Source organism: Megalops cyprinoides, chromosome 5, assembly GCF_013368585.1.
Source record: "Megalops cyprinoides isolate fMegCyp1 chromosome 5, fMegCyp1.pri, whole genome shotgun sequence".
Lineage (NCBI taxonomy): Eukaryota > Metazoa > Chordata > Actinopteri > Elopiformes > Megalopidae > Megalops > Megalops cyprinoides.
In genome coordinates this window covers 1,968,987-1,993,686 of record NC_050587.1, presented here as the reverse complement: position 1 = coordinate 1,993,686, position 24,700 = coordinate 1,968,987, and the positions used below count along the sequence as shown (strand labels likewise).

The 24,700-nt window shown below is 42.8% G+C and overlaps 1 protein-coding gene across 3 annotated transcripts in view; it reads left to right on the top strand.

Moving 5' to 3' along the window:
• Positions 1 to 23,732, top strand: part of lrrc8aa (leucine rich repeat containing 8 VRAC subunit Aa) — a 33,477-nt gene extending 9,745 nt beyond the window's left edge. For all 3 annotated transcript variants that reach the window (XM_036528266.1, XM_036528265.1, XM_036528268.1), the window contains 2 exons: positions 11,862 to 14,001; positions 19,915 to 23,732. In XM_036528266.1, the coding sequence (XP_036384159.1) occupies positions 11,869 to 14,001; positions 19,915 to 20,190 (2,409 nt within the window). In that variant the 5' untranslated portion in view covers positions 11,862 to 11,868 and the 3' untranslated portion in view covers positions 20,191 to 23,732. The remainder of the gene's footprint in view (positions 1 to 11,861; positions 14,002 to 19,914) is intronic.
• Positions 23,733 to 24,700: the final 968 nt, after the last annotated feature.

Below are 24,700 nucleotides of genomic sequence, written 5' to 3'. Positions count from 1 at the left end.
TTTCCTTCTTTTTTATACAGTTACATTTACATGTGAGTTATGATGACCAGCGGGGGTGCTGTTTCTGATTGGTTTTGTGGAGCTGTGCATAGCTCAACAGCTCCATCTCTAATTGGGTTTTTAGGGCTCCGTAGGGTTCACAAGGGGCGCCGTTTGGCTCCGGTCGGATGTAGCGGCATCGCTTTGTATTTGACTACACATCGCTTGTCTCCAGCCTTTGTATTCGAATACACATCGCATGTCTCCGGATCAAACGGCATGCCGTTCCACAAAACTGTTTCCTAACAGTCCCTTCTTCCATAACAAGTGCACTTCGGTTTTAGAAAAGTAATTCATAAATGTATTCACAATACTAGCAAACCAGCAAACACCCTTTGATATTAAACTACATTATGAAACATTTTAATTGCAGTGAATAACGTAAGAAACTTTGGAAACATGATATCTTGCTTAGCCTATTCTCGCATAGCCTATTTAATCCTCCATACTGGCAAGGTGACACGGTGAAGTCCAAAATGTTCTAATCTAGCATTTCTGCTTTTTCCAATGATAAACAGAATTTAACAAAAGATCAGCTATTTCATAGTGACAGTCATAACAAGATTCAAACAGACCTTTAAATGATGGGTAAACTTACATTTGCAAACGAAATGATGTACGTGTTTATTTGCGTATAGAGCGGGGAAGTGAGATACGATCACAAGTGGTCACTCGAGACGTATGTGGAGACACATTTTAATGCCAGGTGTGAACAGACGTACTTAGAGCTGTCCACTTGTGATAGGGTCACCCAAGACACATGTTAATGCCAGGTGTGAAGAGGGCCTGTTTCTTAGTCAGTGGAGAGTTTATATTCTGTCTCCTAGGTTTTTAACATAACTACACATATAATGCATATTTAAAGTATTTTGTATTTAACCAAGAATCAAAGGGATCTGGTACCATGCATAATTTATGAAGTACATGTGCCAATGCATTGTTTTGTGGATTGAAAATAGAATGTTTTGTAGTTGTAATGAGCACATTGTTACAGTCACAAACAAACCCTTCTCTTCCAGGAGGCTAACTCCTACAGAACAGCTTGTGGTAAACAGCACTTTCATAAAGTGGGCTAAATATAGCCTAATTGATGTGAATTATTTCCTACTACTGTTGGCATGGGTATGGTTTTACGCATACCAGCTGAAATGCAAGTTAAAATGATCATAAACATGGTGTTACTCCTTGTGCTGTAAACTGAAAATTTCCACTCCCCTAGATAAATGCTGGCTCTTTATATGCACAGTGATATCATTTGATATTTCTGTAGAAAGGATGAACAGCTCCAAACCATCTTTAAATTAGGGAACATTGGAGATACTGATGTCACTCATGTAGAGGTTCAGTAATTGTCTTTGACCATGGTTGTTGCTTGGTGAAAAATATATTCTGAAGATGATTGTTGTGGCATATTACTTTCATTATTCCTTTGTTCTTTATTATAAATATGGTTCATTGCAAAATGAGATTGTCCCCACAGATGTGACAAAAGATGGTCTCAGTTTTTGCTGCAAGATATGGATCTTTGTCTTTTGCCCACATCTTGAAATGAATGGGTATTGAAAGCAAGTGTTTGTGGCTAGGCTGATCCCAGGGGTGATGAGGTTGCTGGTAACACCCAAACTCCAATTGAATTTGGTACAGTTGACCACTTTGCCTATTGGCATTGGGGAAGTTACTCTTAAAGTGTGGCATGTGCAAGAGCTGTCAGCAATCAAGCTCGTGGTTAGCACTTCAGCTAGTGGGTTTAGGGGTGTGTATGTGTGTGTTTGTGTGTGGGTGTATGTGTGTGTATGTTTTTGCAGAAATGGTATTTTATACAGATTGCTCTATAAAATATGAATACTTCCAATATATAATACTCAGCAAAACTGTCCGTGTCAGGTGGGTTGCATTTGGCACAAGGAAAGTACCTGTCTTATCTCACAATGTACAGCAACTGTAGTTGCTTTTGAAAATGTTATTTTTGTGTGACACTGTTATAGACTATCTGTTGTTTGAAAATCAATGCTGATTAGGGTTTTTTTCTCCCCTTGGCAGCTGCATGTAAAAATAAAAACACCAGCAGTGTGTTTCAATGTTATTGCCATGTTAGCAAATAATATTTTAAGAGTGACCTCATCCAAGTGCCACTTTGTGCCAACGCTTTAGTATGCTGGGACCGTGAACTTGGGAAAACAATATGAGCCTTCATATTGCAGTGTATGCAAATGGCATGCGTGCAGTAATGCTTAAAGTTATGCAAACCTGCCTTGAGGACTGTGTGGGCTGGTTGATCTGAATTGCATCAGAAGTGTGCATTCGCTTGGTTGTTTGCATGAAATGGTCTACATTTATTCCAGTATCTTTAATGAGGATTGCTGTGGGTAGTATTATTCTCAGCATTCTAGAATGTTTGCAGAAAAACCCTGATTTTAAGACACAGCGCAACGCATCATCGGAGGGAAAACCACGCCCCTCGTGGGGGATAACATTCTGCGAAGTTGAAAGGGAGTGAATGGGAAATTGCAGGACACCGTGTCTTGAAACAGCTTTAACATAAAATGTCAACACCAGCCTATTTCAATACCCTTCTGCCCGAATATAGATATATAGAGAAACTTAGACATATAGTGGCAGATATATAGAGAAACTAAGTCTGATTGGACTCAGTTTCCCTTTTCTATCCCAAAATCAGTGTGGAAAAATGACCCCACAGAGTGGCCAGCAGTCACTTATTTTGACTTGTACCATTACCTGATCGAATCACCAGGTAGGCTAAGCTAGTCAATATTATCATCTAGATAGCTAATGTTAGCTAACGTTGTGATCAGAATGGTCAAGGCTATAGCCTACTGTTAGGCTACATATTATTAGCACTACTACATTTACATTTATTCATTTGGCAGACGCTTTTATCCAATATAGGTTACAGTTGTTTTACAATGTTATCCATTTATACAGCTGGATATTTACTGAGGCAACTGTTAGGTGGGTTAGGTACCTTGCCCAAGGGTACTCCAGCAGGGATTGAACCGGCAACCTTTCGGTTACAAGTCCTGCTCCTTAACCACTATGCCACACTGCCGCCCACACTACTATTACCATTACCCTCATTGTTCTGTATCAATCTGAATCAATGTCATATGAACTTGCCATATTGTCATGTAAGATCAAATGCTCAAGTCTAACTGTAGGCCTAGTATTACATATTACTGGCATTACTATTACCGTTACTGTCATTGTCATGAGTCATCCGGGTAGTTGGAGCATTACAGTAGCAACACTGAATGTTTGTTAGGGATAGCAACCTTAGCACCTTAAGCTTAAATCTTAAAGCTATTAACAGACAGCAGGGCTCCCTAGCCAGGGGGGCCTTATGGGATCCCGATACTGTTCACGACTATGTGTGCAGCAGACATTTTGTGTCAGGCAGGTCAAAAAGTTAATTAATTCTCTATATGAGAATTTGTTGTTAAAAATTTGTATATGATTGATTCCAATTCCCCAGATATATTAGTTTAGCTAGTCAGTTAGCTAGCTATCTAGCTATGGTATCTTGCTCTAGGTTAGCTAGCTAGCTAAAGTCAAAGTCAAAGTTTTTTATTTGTCACATGCCAAGGTAGAATGTACAATGCAGTGAAATGATGGTCGGCAGCGGGGCAGACTGTGCAAAACTCACAAGAGAAAATATAAAATTTACTCACAAACACACTTCACAATAGAAAAAAAAAAAACTAAAAATATAAAAAGAAATAACATAAGGAAGATAAAACACAATAGAAAAATGTGCAAGACAGAAAAATGTGCAGAATGGAGTTAGGCTCCAGTATGAGCTGCATTTAGTGTTCTGATGGCCTGGGGGAAGAAGCTCCTACGGAGCCTCTCAGTGTTGGTCTTGAGGTTGTGGAGGCATCTGCCTGACTGCAGCCATTGAAGGAGTCCATGGTTTGGGTGATGGGGGTCCGTCGTTATCTTACCAGCTCTGGTGCTGCACTGCCTGGTATACAAGTCCTGGAGGGGAGTTAGAACAGTCCCTGTGGTGCGCTCAGCTAGTCATACCACCCTCTGCAGGGCCATACGGTCCTGTGAAGAGCAGTTCCCATGCCAGGCAGTGATGCATCCTGCCAGAATGCTCTTGATGGCACCAGCTTAGAAGGTTTAAAATCTGTTTTGGCAGTCTGAATTTCTTTAGCAGTCTGAGGTGATAGAGGTGCTGCCGTGCTTTCTTCACCAGGGTGGAACTGTGAGTGGTCTATGTCAGGTCCTCAGTGATGAGTACGCCGAGGTATCGGAAGCTGCTCACCCTCTCTACTGGGGCACCGTCGATGGAGAGTGGGGTGTAGCTCCTCTGTCGTGTCTTGCAGAAGTCGACTAGCAGCTCCTTTATTTTGCTGGCGTTAAGGGAGAGGTAGTTGACCTGGCACCATTTTGTCAGGTCCTCCACCTCCTCCAGGTAGGCCTTCTCATTGTTGTTGGTGATCAGGCTCACCACCACAGTATCGTCCACAAACCTAATGATGGTGTTGGAGCTACTCTTTGCCATACAGTCATGTGTGTACAAAGAATACAGCAGGGAACTGAGGACATAGCCTTGAGGAGCACCGGGGTTGAGGGTAAGAGAGGTGGAAGTGAGGCTGCCCACCCTAACCACCTGTGGTCTACCAGTGAGGAAGTTCAGGATCCAGTCCAAGGTCCAGAAGCTTACTGACCAGTAAGGGGGGACTATAGTGTTAAAAGCTGAACTGTAGTCAATGAACAGCATTCTAACATAGTCCCCTCTGTCGATGTCAAGGTAGGATAAGGTGGTGTGCAGTACGTGAGTGACTGCATCATCAGTGGAGCGGTTGGGACGATAGGTGAACTGAAGGGGGTCCAGAGTGCATGGCAGAGAGGAGCAGATGTAGTTCTTCATAATCCTCTCAAAGCACTTCATTATTTCCGTGTGAGGGCTACAGGGAGGTAGTTATTTAAGTTGGTTGGGGAGGGTTTTTTGGGTACAGGAACAATGACAGATCTTTTGAAACATATGGGTACTACGGACTGGGCCAGGGAGAAGTTGAAGATGGTCGTTAACACAGGGGTTAGCTGATCTGCGCAAGTATTTAGCATGCACGCAGGAATGCCGTCAGGACCCGCTGCCTTCCTAGTGTTTACTCGTCTCAGAGTTCTCCTGATGTCATGCTCTGAGACAGTGAGTGTGTGCTCTCCCCCCACAGCAGGGCTCAATTCCCAAGGGCTAGTCTCTACGCTAACGTTAGTGTCATTAGCACCAAACCGCGCAAAGAAGGAGTTAAGGCTGTTAGCGAGAGAAGTGTCAGCACTCACCACAGAGGAAACACTGCCTTTATAGTCAGATATTATCCGTGGTCCTTGCCACATGCATCAGGTGTCAGAGAGTTGGAATTCTGACTCTACTTTGTTCCTGTACCGTCGCTTTGCATATTTCATGGCCCTCCTTTAGTTTGTATGACGCCGCTTTGTAGTCGTCCATATTCCTGTTCAGAAGACTGTTGTTAAAGGCAGCAGCGCGTGCATTCAGTGCTTCACGTATGGATTTGAGCTAGCCACCAAAGTACTCAATCTATGGTCGATCTTCGCAGGGACTAAATGCCTTTTCCTTACCCGTTAGTCACTTTTAATAAAGCCTTCTGGAAAGTGCATGTGGAGAAATGCCAAATTGAGAATAACATTGTAATTAGGGTCTGAAATTATCATTTAGCTACCAGCCACTGTGGCTAGTTGCACCCTGTGGCTAGGGAGCCCTCCTGTCTGTTGTTAATAACTTTCAGCCAACCATGACGTCTTTTGGAATCCTGTAAAAGCATAAATCAGGATTAGTTATTTTATTTGCTGTGCATCCCACCACGCAACATCTTTTTGGCATGGTTGTGATTTTAGTTTTAAGACAATAATGAGAACTGTGCAATGCAAATCAATGGAAAGTGCAGCGTTGTTTTCTGCCACAGCGTGGGTGTGGCCTAAACGCGCTCTGTCTCTATGGTGATCAGACACACCCAGGCGTTCTGATTGGCTGCACTTGACCTTTCAGAAAAGGAGCAGAGATGTTTAGGCTGCCACCCCGTGAGTCCCCTGTGTGCCTTGACAACAGTTAAATGGTGTACCTGTGCATCAAGACAGTGCTGTACTTTTAAGCCTGAATATTAAAAAATTGTTCAATTGATGACACATCTTGTTTACAACATGTGTACATAAACATGGTGTTAAAGGAGTAAATCAGTTTGTGCATCTCACTTGTTACTTATGTGGTTATGTCTTGCATTATTACTTAACCAAAAAATTGCATGAAAATTGCATGAGATAAATGAAAGTATGCTCAATAATCGGCTAAATTTATCAGCTCATCATTGTTGGGATGTTGCAAACTACAGCGCAGAAATGTTCAAATGCTCAACTTTCATGTTATGAGCAATAGTGTGTTATGCACAGAATGTGTGTGAAATTATTTAGAGCACATATTTACAAATGTAGCTCATTTGTCATTTCTTACGCAGTCTCTCACATTTAAAGAGTGAGGGGATGTAATGTCGATTGCCACTTTGATACATTTAGTTTAACTGTGACACCAGACATAAAACCGCGAGCAGCAATGTTAAAGTATGTTGTCTGGGTCCGCCTTCATACTTGGTGCTTAACAGCAGCCATTTTAGGTGAGGTTTGAGACCACTGTGGCCCAGAAGGAGCCAGAAAAACAGTAACTTAATAAAAGAAGCACGCCTTCATGCCACTTGCCACTTGGCTGTAGGTTTTCTACAAGGTTTGTAACAGTATAAGCATGATATTCCTGTCACCATAGATGGAAAACTGTTGAAAACAGGCAATTGTGTAAATGCTACACAAGGTTAAACAGACTAACAACAGCATTGCTAATTACAGAAACGGCTTAATTGCAGGGAAAACCATGTTCATACACAATAGAGTGTCAAGGCGTTCGCATCTGGCACTGACACACTTGTAGGAAAAAACATGGAAGACAAGATAGCAGACTGTTCTGTTCTGACACAGGAACTAATGAGATAGATGTTATTGTCCCCATTCATAACTGTCCAGCCCTTCATCCAAGGTTAAGAGGTCAGAGATCACGGAGTGATGGGGCTGGATTTTGTCGCTTGAGGTGTCTGAAGCTGTGCCTTTTTGTACAGCTTTTTTTGTTTGTTTAATGCAGGTTTTCTGGTGTCCTTCTTTTCATCTCATATAAAATTCAGTACATTTTGCAATTGGTGGACATCCCTTGTAGAGAGCTGAATGAAGGACCAAAAGACAGTCCTGTAAAACCTTTTAAAATATTTTACTTATTTTATTGTATCATTTTATTTAATATTTTTTGTCCTAGAAAGTCTGGGAAAATCCATGGAAAGTGGTCAGATTTCCTACTGTTCTTTTAAAGTCATGGTAAATAGCCAAAACCTAGGTAAATACATTAGAAGATGCTTTACATTTGTACTTTTTTCTTTCCCAGTGGGTGAAATACATCCATCTTTTTTGCTGTCTCAGTAGCTTAAAGTCATTAGCAATCAAGTCTAGCAATATGAATGTGTGGATTTTGCTAAGGTAAGCTATCTTGCAGGCTTAGTCAGTATGTCCATTATCAAACAACTTTGAAGATATGTATTCTCTGAGCATCCACAGCTGTGCATCCACACACAGAATATACAGAATATTTTCAATTAAGTAATTTGTCTGAAAAGGTGTTTCCCCCTGCAAATCCATCTCCACAGAAGCTCCTCACAGGAAGTTGGTGTTGGAAGGATTTTTTAAGGATTACTTTTGATGTGCAATTTTGATGAAGTGTAATTTACTTTCAAGTGCCACTTGACAGTCGTGGAAAATGTACCTGCTTTGAGTGGGGACCCTGAAAAGAGTGTGGAAATTTATAGAGGCTATAGTAAACTGGGAAACTGATGTGGTCAGTGTACGTTAGAGGGCGAGAATGGTTGTTCAGTTCAGAACTGTTCAGTGTATGAGGGAAGACAAATTCCCTAAGGAATGCATTTTTCCAAGGGAGGTGTCGTGTCTTCTCATGTGTAGTGCCACAGATCAAAGACAACAAAGACTTCAGAAGGAATGGAGTTGGGTGGTCAGATCCACATGCGATCTAAAAATGTGCTAGATGTTTAAGGTGGAGCTGTGCCAGTCATTGTCTTGTTTTAATGCAATCATACAGTATTGCACATGTACATTTGGGAGGGAAAGTGCTTGGTTTTTTGGCTTCTCTGGGTACAACATTTTTTGCAAGCAACACCTCTTATTTCTCACAGGGACTTGAAATAACCTTAGAATGAATCAATAAACTTTATGAGAAAGTTTCTAAAGGGTTTATTGTTAGTTTAATGGTTTAGAACCATGTAAACTTAAATCTCCAAGGTACCCCTATATCCTCATTGCCTTGGGTAACCAGCAACCAAAAGTCCAAAATTTTTAAGGTGCTTTTATGCTTTGTTAAAATGCAGGCAGACATTTCTCAATGTGCTGACTGTTTATATTTCTGCACATGATCTTTTTCAGAGAGGCACTGTTATTTGGACACAGGGTCCTGGCTGGACAGCTTAACACAACGGCAGAGACCTTTAGAGCAGGCTTGGTACTCAGCGGGACAACACTCAGGCAATTCTCCTGTTCTTTTGTTTGCCACAGGCGCTCAGAACAGAGAAACTGTTGCATAAGCCCCTCACAAAAACTCCAGGAAGCGAAAGGGGAAAGCAAAACTAAGATGTCAGCTTGTGCGGTAAATTGAGAAATCTGCTTTCTAAGGGATTCAGTGGTCTGAAGCTTGCAGAAGAGCTGCAAACACTTGCATTTTGAAGCCACGATGCAAAGTAGCTTTCCACCATTTTATGCACCTTGAGTAAATAGTCATTTCATGACACATTTGATGAATTTGGTGAGGTTTTGTCTATATATAATGTTTACTCTGAGTTTATGTTCTTAGTTGTTTGTGTGACCTTGGTCTTTTATCAGATATTAGCTTTATCAGATATGCATACCCATAGTATGTCAACATGTCTATAATAGTAAGAATATTTATTTATAATTTAATTTTTATAATATAATTTATTTATATTTAACTTTAAGGGTTTTATATCAAGGGGTAACTGAATGTTCTGAATGTTTTTCGGGAAAGCTTTATTTAGAAAGATCAGAATGCTCTATTTTTAGTTTGTAATGCAGTGTGTAGGTCCTTATTTCATTGCTTCCAGCTGTTCATTCTGTCCTAATAAACACAACATGCCTGGGATGTCACTACTGCATGCCAGCCGCTCAAGAGCTGTGAGCGACTATGCCTGGCCAACCAGCCAACTAACCAACCAACCAACCAACAAATCAGCTAGCCAGCCAGCCAACCAACCAACAAACCAGCAAGCCAACAAACCAACCAACCAAAAAACACAACAGCTAGTGAGCCAACCAACCAGCAGACCAGCGAGCCAGCCATCCAGTCAACCAACCAACCAACAAACCAGCTAGCCAGCCAGCCAGCCAAGCAATCAACCAGCAAACTAGCTAGAGAGCCAGTCAACAACCAACAAACAAACCAGCTAGTGAGCCAGCCAGCCAACCAACCAACCAACCAACAAACAAACCAGCTAGCTAGACAGCCAGCAAGCCAACCTACCAGCAAACCTCAAGTCAGCAGACTAATGAACCAACCAACAAACCAGCCAGCCAGCCAGCTGTCTTTTTCAAAACAGTTTTTGTGCCAAATGATAAAAATGTGAAGGATTCAATTTCAAATTAAGTTTAAAAACATTGACAAATCTTGAAGGAATCAGTGTTGAGTTGCAAAAAGCATGTGATTTGATTGATGGGTATCATAAAACATGTTTAGGCATATTATGTTCTGGAGTGGAGGCTTTTGTCAAGACCTTTATTTAACTTGCATTTACACAGTGTTCCTACCATCAATTCTAAATGGACTTATAACAAGAGGCAAGGCTATATTTTAAAGAGGCCTGCCCCTGAACACCACTATATGGAGTGTACCTGTTTGATAAGAAGTGCAATTACAGATGTTGCTAACATACCATGACATAACCTGTGTAGTCGAAGCAGCAAACTGAACCACTGCCCTCAGCTCTCACATCTATACAGCTCAGCTCCTGACAAGTGACATGATTAGCTCACTGATATAAACAGTCAGGCCCTCAGCCTAGGGGACCAATCATACTCATGTCCTTACTGCAGGGGGTTATGTCACCTTCTGTTGCTGTCTCGTGATCAATTCTGAGCTCTGCTGTGCTATGGTTTTTTTTTTTTTTTTTTACTCTTTTTTCCCTTAATGAGCTCATTATTCCATGTAATCCTGTTAGATCCTTATGATCTGTTTGGCACCCTGTTTCATTCCCAAAATTCATAAAGTTAAAACAGTGGTTAAAAAATGCCTGGGCTTTTGGTTGTAGGGCTCCTAAATGACAAGATGATTTGTTCCTATTAAAATCCCGACTGAAAACCCTTCCCTTTGGCCTTTGCTCTATGGTTAATCACCTCCTGGCCTAAAGTGTGCTCTGTATTTATCCACAGCTGTCCTGTTGTGGTTTAGCTGCTGTCTTGTGTAGTGGTCTGTGTGTGACATCATCTGACATTGTATGTTCTGGGATTAGTGTTGATAGGAGATTGAGCTGACTGAATGAGGAGGCCCACTTAGTCCTTGGCCTCTGCTCTCCTCAGACAGCGTCATTTTTTATCTTTTGTCATCAGTATTATTTTTTATTTTACTGCATCTTCTTCCTTTTATCAGGAATCCGGACAGGAACCTACATGTCATCTACACGTGGGGCTGAAATATGAGGCACTGAAATAGTACCACACAAGCCTGTATTGCAAATAGTTACTGCATGGGGGCCTGAGGGTGCTTTTTCCCTTTGTTCTCCCTCCCATCTCTTAATGCAGGATGCCATTGAGATCCCATACTAATTTCAACACTTACCAGCACAGGGGGTTTGTCTTACTGCTCCTCTGTGTAAGACGGCTCTGCGCTAGTCAGCACAGCTTCTCTCATTTCTGCTATGCGGCTCAGTCACAGCTGATGAAACAGTTTTACGACAGATCTCCACAAAACAATATTCAGCTAATCTGAAGTGTACAGATCCTAGATAAGCTGGTGCCCCTCAGGGTGTGGGCCTCTCCAGTGAGCCTGAGTCTTCCCGAGGTTTCAGCCATGGTGGGTGTCATTCTCAGAAGATAGTTTCTACATTTGTGCCAGACTGCACTAAATAATGTGAATTTTATCAGCTCCAGTTCTAACTGAATCATCCAGACACACCTGTATGCTGCACCACAAAGCGAACTACAATATATTAGTTCGATCATAAGTGTTTTTTCTTGACAATGTCAGTGTCTTGTTATACCATTTTAGAGCTCATTTTGAACTTGAATAATAATCTTTGTCTTTTTAATTGTTTATTCTGGGTATATCACATAGTTTTGTTGTTGCTGGTTTATGCATTGTGTAATTCATGTGTATGTCAGTTTATCATTTCCTTTTTTATCAATTATGGTTTTACTTAGCTTCTCTATAACACACAGAAAGTTACCGTCTAAGCTTAATATTTTAAACATTTTGAATTTTATGCTGTTGGATTGTTTATCTTGGAGGTAAAATATTGATGCAATGTTTGTATGGTATAGGAATTCTGTGCTTCCTGCCATTTAGTGTTTTAAAGGAAATGCTGAAGATTGAAGAGTAGAAAGTGGTTGGAATGCAGGGGCCAGATGGAATGGTAGCAGCATATTAATGTTTGGCAATTGTGCCAGTGACATGCTAATAAACAGGGATGTACAAGGTGTGCTTCCTGTGTCCTGACACAGTGCTTCTCTCTCTGCAGATAAGCCATGATTCCCATCACTGAGCTGCGCTACTTTGCAGACACTCAGCCGGCGTACCGCATCCTAAAGCCATGGTGGGACGTGTTCACAGACTACATCTCCATCATCATGCTGATGATCGCGGTGTTCGGGGGAACGCTGCAGGTGACGCAGGACAAGATGATCTGCTTGCCCTGCAAGTGGGTGGTCAACAAGACCTGCGACACCTACTCGTCCAGGAAATACTTCAACACCACCCTCTCCTCAACTCCGCTACTCCTGGAGCCCAGGGGGATCCAGTACGACCTGGACCGGCACCAATACAATTATGTGGATGCTGTCTGCTACGAGAACAAGCTGCACTGGTTTGCTAAGTACTTTCCTTACCTGGTGCTGCTTCACACGCTTATCTTTCTGGCCTGTAGTAACTTCTGGTTCAAATTTCCCCGCACCAGTTCAAAACTAGAACATTTTGTATCCATTCTACTTAAGTGCTTTGACTCCCCCTGGACGACAAGGGCTCTGTCAGAGACGGTGGTGGAGGAGAGTGACCCGAAGCCACCAGGTAAGATGAACGGGTCCATGGACAAGAAGGCATCCTCTGTCAGTGAAGATGTAGAGGCTAGCATACCCATGCTCCAGAGGACCAAGTCCCGCATCGAGCAAGGCATTGTGGACCGCTCAGAGACCGGGGTCCTGGACAAGAAGGAAGGGGAGCAGGCCAAGGCCCTGTTTGAGAAGGTGAAGAAATTCCGCATACACGTGGAAGAGGGGGACATCGTCTACCGGCTCTACATCCGGCAGACCATTATCAAAGTCATCAACTTCATCCTGATCATATGCTATACAGGATACTATGTTCGCAACATTCAGTTCAGCGTGGACTGCAGTGTGGACATCGAAAACCTCACGGGTTACCGCATGTACCGTTGTGCCCATCCCCTAGCCACCCTCTTTAAGATCCTAGCATGTTTCTACATCAGCCTGGTGGTGGTCTATGGCCTCATCTGCATGTACACTCTCTGCTGGATGCTGAGCCGCTCCCTGAAGAAGTACTCGTTTGAGTCGATCCGGGAGGAGAGCAGCTACAGCGACATCCCCGACGTGAAGAACGACTTTGCCTTTATGCTGCACATGATTGACCAGTATGACCCACTCTATTCCAAACGCTTCGCTGTCTTCCTCTCCGAGGTGAGCGAGAACAAGCTGCGGCAACTCAACCTGAACAATGAGTGGACGCTGGACAAGCTGAGGCAGAGGATTACCAAGAACTCACAGGAGAAGCTGGAACTGCACCTCTTCATGCTGAGTGGCATCCCGGACACTGTGTTCGACCTGCTGGAGTTGGAGGTACTGAAGCTGGAGCTCATCCCCGATGTCACCATCCCTCCCATCATTGCCCAGCTCTCCAACCTGAAGGAGATGTGGCTCTACCACACACCAGCCAAAATCGAGGCCCCGGCCTTGGCCTTCCTGCGTGAGAACCTCAAGTCCCTGCACATCAAGTTCACCGACATCAAGGAGATCCCCCTATGGATCTACAGCTTGAAGAACCTGAGCGAGCTGCACTTGACGGGCAACCTGAGCGCCGAGAACAACCGCTACATTGTCATTGATGGCCTGCGGGAGCTGAAGAGGCTCAAGGTGCTGCGGCTCAAGAGCAACCTGACCAAGCTGCCACAGGTGGTGACTGACGTGGGCGTACACCTGCAGAAGCTGTCCATCAATAACGAGGGCACCAAGCTGATGGTGCTCAACAGCCTGAAGAAGATGGTGAACCTGACAGAGCTGGAGCTGATCCGCTGCGACCTAGAGCGCATCCCGCACTCCATCTTCAGCCTGCACAACCTGCAGGAGATTGACCTCAAGGACAACAACCTCAAGACCATCGAAGAGATCATCAGCTTTCAGCACCTGCACCGCCTCGTCTGCCTCAAGCTCTGGTACAACCAGATCGCCTACATTCCCATCCAGATCGGCACGCTCACCAACCTGGAGAGGCTCTACTTGAACCGCAACAAGATTGAGAAGATCCCCAGCCAGCTCTTCTTCTGCCGCAAGCTGCGTTTCCTCGATCTGAGTCACAACAACCTCACATACATTCCGGCAGATGTCGGTTTCCTCCAGAACCTGCAGTACTTTGCAGTGACTGCCAACAGGGTGAGCTCTCGTCTGTGCATGTCAGGCTTTGCATCCCTGAAGGGCCACATTCTTTCTCACTGTTTTTAGAAGAGAGCGCAGATTAAAAAAAACACTTTAGATAGCACCCAGAGGGGCTTGTTAAGACTTCTGTTTCATTGTTTAGTGCGTTTATGTGTTAGTTAGGCTTTAAACCAAAACAACCAGGTGTGCAGGCTACGCACACTTTTAAAATAATTCCAGTTTTATTCACGCTTAGTTAAATAAAAGTTCATTCTTGTGATTCCATTTCCAGATTTCCACTCTAAAGGAATTATTCAGCTTTGACAGCACATTTATTCTCTTGTTTGATCTAACTTATGTTTAAAATAATATGGCACCTTTTAGAATGTCTTTAGAATGTTAAAGGAGCCACCTCAACATAAAAATTATTAGTAGGTCTCTAAACCACAGGGCCACAGTGCTGGATTCTAATGGTTAATTTATTATTCAGGGTGGGCACACAGTGGAGTTTGACTCCAGCTACCATAAACATGTCAGAGACCTTGCATTGCATGAGACCTAATCAGGGAAGTGGAGTTGAGAGCGACAGTAACAAAAGACCAGCTATGTGAAGATTCTTTAATGGTACTGTAAAAATCAGGATAACATCTTTCTCAGAATTTTCAACTATGAGCTTTGTTCTTTTTTGAGAAGAAGCTGTACGATGAAATACAAAAATCCTTCTAGGCTGTATATATGAATAACAGTAGCATTGAGAGCCACCATTGGTCATTTTCCCAAGTGGTCACAAGCACGGTTTATCAGAAGAAAAGACTGGGGATCGGACAGATTTGCATAAGAGGCTATCGTATTAATTTATTAATCGTATCATATTAATTAATTACTTGCTCACTATCAGGTCACTTTGTGGCCAGTCAGAGCCCTTATAAAAGCTGATTTGTAGCACAGAGTTCTTTCAGCTGAGTGCTTTTCGTTTCAAGAAACAGTACTGTCAGAAAACAAAGGGGCTAGCTGGCAAAGCAATACCTAGAACAGGGTTATTCCTCACTGCTTTCCTGTCTGACTCTTGAGCATTACGGTGTAATGGGGAGGCTGTTACTATGGTGTTAAGTGTTGAGATGCAGCTAGTGTGTGTGTATCCTTGCTCTTTGCTTGAGTATGGTAATGGGTGGGGGGGGGGGGGGGGGGGGGGTTCTGTTTCTGTTGATTGGAAAGGGGTCCCATCAGCTGCATGCAAGCAGTGCATGAATTCCAACCACCCTTCAGCCATGTTTTCCACCTACCCCCAGCTGTGAGGAGAGATTTCCCTAGGGGTGGATCCCTCTCTACACACACCAGAAGTGGTTTTACCCCCTGTAGCGTAGCTCTGAAACAGTTTCCCAAAGCCCTCCGAAGTGTGTAATTACCAACAGTAATTAGCAGAAATGTCTGGTTGTTGCCTGCAAAGAACTATTTTTGAGAACTGAATGTGAAACATTCAAGGCTGAATGTTGTTTTCTTCTTGCAAAGCCTGTTTTTTCATGGATTTATCTGTGACTCAACATGTGACGAGTGATGTAACCATCCATATCAGGATGTGGATGAGCACTGTCCATCTAGCAGTGGCATTAGATATTGATTCACCCACAATTATGGGAAATTCCTGTCTTTGCTGCCTCATAGTACTCATAGTACTTATTCTGACCATTCCAGGAGCAGGGTCCAAGTCATTTTTCTTAGAAATAAGAAACTTCCTAAATGATTAACAGTTTATACTAGGGTTACAAATTTAAAGGGATTTTCTTGATCTACAGTTGCTAATGTTAATGAACAATTAATCGATTATTAATTAACCCCCTGACACCCCCCCCCCCCCCCACACACACACACACACACACACACACATACACACGATATTGACATCAAATACACAAGTAATACATTCCTCAGTAAAGGACTTTATTAAACAAATACCTTTTCTATTCCACTTTTAAACATATTAACAATGATCGCGTTTGCGCAGGTGTAGGCATAATTTGGCAATAGGCTTACGCGATATCTTGCTTGTGAAGGTTAGCCTAATAGGCTATTTAGGCCACATACCTATGTTGATATAAAATCAAAACATAACGGCCATTAAACTGTTGTATGAACTGCAACTTTCTAAAGCCCTTCCAAAGATAAAGGTTAGCTTACTTATTTGTTTTTATTCAAAAAGATCCACATATCTACGTGCTCTGGTGTGAGGCGTATATCTGTTTACTGTAAGTCCATCTGCTGAACATACCCGTTCAGCCGGTATCGATGTCCCAGGTACACACAAATAGTACTGTGCCAATTTAGCCAGCCTCCGAAATCTTGCTGCGTTGATTTTCCACCCATCTGTGGAACTTGTATCTAGGGGGGTGGATTATCTTTGAGGTAGCTCTCCACTTCTGCATTTACATCATTGGGGCAAGTGGTGTAGTTGTCCTCTAACAGTACAGCCATGGCGTTTACAGCAGTACTTTTTCTTTGCGGCGGCTTTTTCCTCTGCAAGACCAGCCCCTTTGTCTACGTTGCCAGTCGCATGACTCGATTGAACTGTTGTGGCGGTCACATCCACTGCTGTTGCCATCTCAAGAAGTTTGGTGTTCACAGCCATTCTCTTCACTGGCGTGAGAAATCCTAAGTGTTCATGGCGAGGGTCCAACATCGATGCAATCGTCGCTAGCGTTGATGACAAGTCATCCAATTCAACCTGTGTCAAATACACATAATAAAAATCAATCAGTAAGATCTGTTGCCTGTGGGTATTTGTTGTAATGACAGGCTATCTATACTATTATTGTTCATGCAAAATTGATAGGGACACAAGCAGAATATTCACACATACCTTCATTCGTTCAGCCATCTTAGACACTTAGACACTTTATACTTGAACGCTGCTATTTTGGAGCTGTCTCCTTCTCTCATCAGGCTGAATGTGATCGGGCATGTGTTGGAGATGGACACCTCTGTCTCAGCAGACATAACCGTGGTGGCACACTTGAGTGCTTTTAACACAGGCAACGAGTGTTCCATAGCTGCCAATATTCCTCATTTAGCTCAAGAACCCTGGCATTTTGGAGTTTGGTCACCGTACGATCCGAGAGTACTGTGGTCACAGCCCATCGTTGTTCCATCAACCTGTCGAACATTTCACAGACCGAATTGCATCTGGTTTTGCCTGACTGGATCAGGTGGTGATTTGGTAGTCGCAATTATTGTTGCTTAGCCTCCAGTGCTTTAGCAGCGGGGGGACTGTGGTGGAAATGTTTAACCAACCTGCCGGCTGCCGCAATAACCCTATTGAGAGCAAACCCATCGTTGATGGCCACTTGATGGCCAGTATGTGCAAAGCATGGGATCAACTGCCAATTCACTCGAGTGGGGTCGTTTGCTGCAACTATATTATTAGCATTGTCATGAACACATGTGACAACTCGGCCAGCTAGTCCCCATGCATGCACTGCCTGGTTCAATTTTTCTGGCAAGTTGTCAGCAGTATGTTGAACTGACATGCTTTCTGTGAGCAGGGCTGCTGATTTCACCTGCCAGTCCTCCTCGATGTAGTGGCACATAACAGTAATGTAGCTCTCTGTGGTCAACGCAGTCCAACAGTTGGTTGTGATAGCAACATCGACCATAGCCAGCTGTAGCCTACCTTTAATTTATCCCTCCTTTCCGCGTATAGTTCTTCCAAATAATTTGTCAATGTGCCTCTGGATGGGATGCGATATCCTGGCTTGACAAAGTTCATTAGTCCACGGAAACCTTCACCTTCAGCTGTACTTAGTGGCATCATGTCTTTAACAATCATATCACATATTAGTTTTGTGATTTCATTAGCTCGTCTGTCATCGCAATTTCTTCTAGCCAATGGAACAATAATGATTGGTTGGAATCTGCTGGAACTTCCGCCTGTCTGGATGGATGTTGGCTTTTTAAATGATACATAAGAAGACTTCTTGTTGTATTAAACCTAAGCACAGTGTCACAGTGGTTACAATGCACGTTTTCATTTTTCGCGTGAAATGGTCCCATACCACACTAGTGATGTTAAGTTTGTGACCGATCCGAGTCTCTTGAACGGCTCTTTGCGCCCAAATTTCACTGTGTGCTCTAAGTTCGGTTAGTGTAGCACAGTGGCGTTGTTAGGTCTGATCATTCTGGGATATAGCCCCGAATATTTTAAGCCTAGCCCCAAATATTTTTGCCCTGAAAAAGGAGGTGTTTATAGCAAAACAACAGACAGACTGTGTAGACAGACTTGACTTGCAGCGTCCGAAGGTGTGATAATATTTATTTATTATAAAGGTAGATATAACCTCCCCAACCTACCGATGCCGATCTCCCTTCAAAAAAAAAAAAAAAAAAAGACAAGCCGCAGGCAAACTTGAACTAGGCCCCGGATCTTTTCAATAGCTAAAAACGTCCCTGGCTGTAGCATAGGCCTAGTGGGTATGGAGCAGGAATCGTAAGTTAAGGGTCACTAGATGGATGGATGGATGGATGGATGGATAGACAGATAGACAGACAGATAGATAGATAGATAGATAGATAGATAGATAGAATTTATTGTTTTTTTCACCTTCTGATTGTTTAATGGCAGTTACGTTGTAAAGCACAAATACACAATGACATTAGGTCTGGCAATACGAGTATCATTATACGATATGATTATTTCGCAGATAAACCTAGTAATCCCCACCCCCTAAAAGAACGATGAGCCGTTCTTTTGAATGGCTCCCGGAATGGAACGGAGCCATACGATCCGGCTCCCTTCAAAGAGCCGTTAGTCCCATCACTACACCGCACTTGTCTTCGCCCGCTTCTTCATTGTGCTTTCAGAAACCACGCGAGATTTGCATGCTATCATAGTAGTCCCATAGACAGTAAAAAGATCAGGCCTACTCATTGTTATGAAAATGTGCGAGACTTGCAATTTATTCATTTAGTTTGGAACTCTTGATCAACTAAATTCTTATCGGCAAATAATCGATTGTCGATTAATTGATAGCAATCCTAGTTTATACTCTTTGGCTTTAGTGGTCATAATTCTGTAAGTGTGAAATACAGGTAAAGATTGAGGTGAAAATACACAAAAGTAGTCAATCAGTATATGTTTCATGCTAATGTCCTGTTACCCAGGGAAGTGTGTGATATAAAATATTGCCAGCTATCAGATGTAGTCATATAACATTAAGCTTTTACACCAAAGCCTGTTGGGTTGACAGGACAAGCACATGCCAGTGCTATGCCTGGTTGTTTGATGGAAGTATATTTTCAAATTAGTTTTTCAGTATTTTTTTTTTAAATGTGTGTTTTTCATTCTTCATAGTAATAGCACAAGTAATGCTTGAATAGGATGAAAATGGTTGTAATTTCAATAAATTAACATGGATTAACATGGATTTGAACATAAAGTTCACAGCAGTAATTGCAGCCATGCAAGGGGTGGATGCTCCACTAGGAGGAGGGTGTGGGGCAGAACAATGGAAGGACAATTGGGGCTGGTTTAAAGAATGGGCCCAAGCTCTGCATTCACATGCGTGATAGCAGGAGCAGCCATCTGCCGGCGTTTCATATCTGTGCTCCTTGTTTGTGGCTTGTTTGTAGCTCATTAGAGAAAAAATGGCGATACTCTCTGGCGATACTCTCTGTCACCGTGGGCTCTCTCTTTGTTTGTCATTCTCTCCTCCTATTGTTCTGTTGTTCTTTTTCAGTCTTCTACATTCCCCCACCCACCCATGGCTTTCTTTATTACATTATTGGCATTTAGTATGTGCTCTTATGAGTGACGTACATAGGTTACAGCTGGATATTTACTGAGGCAATTCTGGGTTAAGTACCTTCCCTAAGTGTACAGTAGCTCACTATGCTACCTTTAGAGAGCAGTTGAATCGAAACTGGCTTTTTTTCTCCCCACAGATTGAGACCCTTCCCCCGGAGCTGTTCCAGTGTAAGAAGCTGCGCACGCTGAACCTGGGGAACAACTGCCTGCAGTCGCTGCCATCGCGTTTCAGCGAGCTGACATGCCTGACGCAGCTGGAGCTGCGGGGGAACCGGCTGGAGTGCCTGCCCGTGGAGCTGGGTGAGTGCCGCCTGCTGAAAAGGAGCGGCATCATCGTGGAGGAGGACCTCTTCAACACACTGCCTTCTGAGGTCAAGGAGCAGCTGTGGAGGGCAGACAAGGAGCAGGCCTGAGAGAGCCACGCCCACACAGGACCCCCGGACTGCAGCTGTCCGTCACGCATGTAGACGAGCCCCCATCCCCTGACCCTGGCTCCTCCCCCACTGGGGCACTGATCTGCCAAAAACCTAGGGGTTAAGGGGGTCAGGAATTTTATATTAAACTAATCAGAGAGCTCTGTCCTGAAGATTAAGGTTCTCGTACATTAATTGAATTCACAACTTTGAAAAATGGAAGGAAAGGCAAGACTATCCTTGACGAACAGATTTACGCATCCGATTGGCAATGGAAAGAGGAAAAATGAATATTGCTACTGGGACGGCACTTCTTAGTCTTCTTTGTTTTTTTTTTTTTTAATTCCTTATGAAAGCAAGACGCATGAAAGCAGGATTGGTGGTAGAATGCCCAGAGATCCTGGCACACATCAGGACCATGCCGGTCCAGGAGCATCACATAGGAGGGCAGGCTGGAGCTGGAAAAGGAGTCTCACCTCTGCCATGCATCACGTCTTTACACTGAGGGGGGAAGTAACAGACATACTGAGGAGAACATTTTTGGGGAGGGGGCAGTACATTCCCATTCTCTGTCGCTGGCACTGTTGCTGTGAAGGGGGTGGGGGCAGGATGATCCTGTCTATTGACTCATCTCGCAGGGTCACAGCTCCATAGCTGTCACTATGGTAACATTAGGAGAGTGGGGTGTGCCAGTCTGTGTTGCAGAGCATCATGAGTGAGATTGCATAGCTGCACATAGAAGTAGCAGGGGTTCTTTCAGTGCATTTAAAAAGATGTTGTGCCAGCCCTACACCACATGCCAAGAAGGAAATGCCTCCTTATCTTCTCTACAGTATCCTCCAGTTTCTCTGAAACACTGTAAATGGGAGAGACATGTACAGCAACAAGCAATATGTGCGTTGGATGTGGTTTCCAGCACTACTTGCAGGATATATCATGTTCCCAACATGCAGTGACCCTGACAGTATAGTTCCAGATTTAGAGGAAATGTGACATCACTGATGTTTGAGGTGCTGATTACAGTACGCACACACCATGGAACAACTGGAGAGCCTGTTGCATTTATGGACGTTAAAAATCTAAACAGTAGGATTCTGTAAGCAAATTCTTTAGGAAATGTTTCATACGAATGTCTGACTGTTTATACAGTGTATTCCTCCTTGGTGTTGAAAGATCTCCCCTTGTTGTGACTCTGGTTGAGTAACCTTGTCTTAGGTTTAAAAGGGAATAGGTACAGGTGACTTAGCTGAAGAACAGCTAATAAGTCTAGATACTAATATTGGCCTTAACTTGCATTTGCTGCATGTCTTGGGTTGTTATAGGGACTGGGAAGTTTCTGTTGGTATTTTTTAAAATAATTATTAAACCAAATGCATATATTTAGTCATCAATAATCATAGCGTTATCCTGGTAAACCAACACTTAAAATGCTCATACTTTCAGCCTTAGAATGAAAGTATGAAATTACTTTTTGAGGCAGATGTTAGATTATCACCTCTTGAGAAATAAACAACAAATTGATACGCAATTAATCAAACCCCTGTTGCAGTGAGCATGTCTCTTGGATCCTGCGTAGCACAGTTGGATGCTGCACACAATCATTGGGATGGTGAGCCTGGACCTCTCTGTGTAGAGCAAAAGCAGGGACCCCTTTACATGCTACTCGTGTGTTTGATGTTGCAGATTTGTCCAAGTAGTCACAGACTTTGATGACTTTTTTATAATACGATAATGGATTGCATTTACATTTCTTTTTTTTATTGATTATGTCAATGTGTTTCTAAGCATAATTCTGTTTACGAACCTGAAGGGGCCCCTGGTCCTCAGGCTGAAATGGCTGTATGTGACTGACTATTTTAGTTTTATGAAAGAAAAAAAAAGATCAAAAGGCTTCATTCAGTCCTGCTTTGTCAATGGGAAGGAGTAAGGCAGGCCCTGCACCAGCAACATGTTTACGCCAATAGGCACTGAACAAGGCACCCGCTTGTGGGTAAAGCGTGGGCAACGACCACAGAGCAAAGGAACAATGGTGTCCCCGCTGGTCCTGGTGTGGGTGGCAATCACAGAGGGAACAGGACATTACATGTTCCTCTCTGATCTGTGCTGGGGGGCTGAGGCCTTGCCTGAGAGCATATTCAAATGAGTCCTTTGCATTAAAAACAGCCGTGGCCTCGAGGATTGTGCTGTGTCGCACCCCAAACATGCCCATGTGTCATCCAGTATCGTTTAGTCTAGTCTTGATCAGTCCAACCTTAGCTGGAAGAGGCATTATTTCAGGGCATCAAGGACTGGATTGAAAACTCAGTTGATGCTCAGATCAGCCAGTTATGGGAGCCCACCAACTGATTCAAGTGGATTACAGCCATCCAATCAACCTGGAATCTGTGGTGCTCTCACACATCACTCTCTTAACCAGAAATGCTCTGTCAAGCCACCTTTCAGTCATTGATCATTTCTGATATCTGGCAGAACACAGAGATCAGCTGTTCTGGGGGAATTCGCATCAAATGTATCATATTGCTTTCTAAGTTGTATTTAATACATAGTTATCTCATATTATCAAAATATTTAAAACAAGGTGGATTTTTATTTTTTATCACAACCATATCTCCAGTTCCCCCTTCTTGTTTTAGATACCTTTTCTGGTATCCTCTCACAACCTAAAGATAGGCGATCTGACCTTCTCTTGTGCAGACTAAAATAAAGTGTTATTTTTTTTTTCAAAAGGACAGCCTGGCCTCTCTGACCTCTGAGGCAGTGTGAGCACCTCGGGAAATGGGTGGACTGCTTTACAAAAGGTCACCTCTCTCCTTCACAAGTCATTAGAAATGAAGGAGAGGACTGTTTTTCAAGAGACCGTTGCTCTTAGTAGCAGTGAATCGGGACAACAGAGCAAAGAGCAAACAATGAAGGAAAGTCAATCAGATGTTTGACTGCTCTCTCTCTAATAAACTTTGGCCCATAGACCCAGACAAGACCAGTAACGTGTTTACTCTACAGTATAACAAATGGGGAAATGTAAGTAACACATTCTGTCTGTTGATCAAGACTGACTCGTTCCTCTACAGAAATGGAATCTTCGTTGCTTAGTTGTGATTCTTTCAGTGTAATGCCTGTTAGAGAATCACTAAATTGGCTCTGTGCTGTTTTGAGTGCACACTGAGAGCTACACTGAATTGCATAAAACATTGCAACATTATGCCAAGACTTAGCTTTGCATGTTCCTTTTGAAAACTAAACACTACAAGCAAATGAGTTAGCTGTCTTCCCATGATGAAATTTCTTGTGTTCAGTGTTTATTAAATATATTTTCTTCTCAGCAAAATGTTTGTTGGAGGGGCTTAAAGTTGTCAAACAAAAATGCAACAGAAAAAGGGACATAACATTTTGCACATTTTCTTTTAAAAAGTGATTTATTTTGATATGGATCTGTACAGCAATGCACTGCTCACATGTGCAGTGTCTGCATTTTACCTTGCGTGTTTATAGCTCCCCCTTGTGTGAGGCTTGGTGACCAGTTTGAAAGTCTGCTGTTGACAATATTCCAGCCGTTCGGTTTTAGTCAGTGGTTTGATACTCATTCTTTTTTTTTAATCTTAAGTAGTACATTTCAGGTTGTCTCTTTTTAAAATCCATATTTTGTATGAAATAAAAGCATAAGACTGTACTTATTTGCTGTTGCCATGGTGTACAGTTTTTTTTTTTTTAACAGTTTTGCATTTGTTGTGAACTCTAGATTACTGAAGGTGGATTTCCTTAAAAGGATGAGAAAATTTTCCTTCTTAAGTAGTGATCAAAGAGTTGCCTTTTGTTATCCGTTGACAGCCAACAGTGCACAAAGCCTTTCTCAGGAAACTTAATTCCAGCTGTAATCCTTGCAGTATTTTTTTTTTCACTGCCAAGGTTTATTTGTACTTCTTTTAATATATTATTTATCTTAGCATCTCATTTTATTGGAAATATGTAATTTCAGTAATCTTTATTCTGCTTTGTTGTTGACATTGCATAATGTTTGCCAGAGTAAGGTTGTACATATAAAGACATCTAAGAATGGTTCCTGTTATATATTTTTACAATGTAATATTTGCATTGTATTCATCTCACATCTGGTCTGTGCTGGTTTACCAGTCTATGTGAAGCTCTAGCTGTCTCTCCGTTTCTAGCAAGATTAACAGAGTCTGTGATCCACTGCACTTATTTGCTGTATGTTAGATGAGTGTGCCTCATTCTGCTGAAACCCAGCAAATGCTGAGGACCACGGTGTACATGACAGTGAATGCAGCTGCACTGAATTATGCCAATGGGTGACAAATGGAATTCTCTCTGAGGAGGCATGGCCTGGTAAGAGGCATGAAACTCAGTCCTGGCATACGGAATAGCCTCATCTGGTGCTGCCTATGTGTACAAGCTTCACAGGGGAGATTGAACTGTTATGTCAGTATTCCCACCATAGCCTTTTGTTACTCATCTGCTTTGCTTCCACTTTAGCGTTGATTTTTTTCCCCTGTTT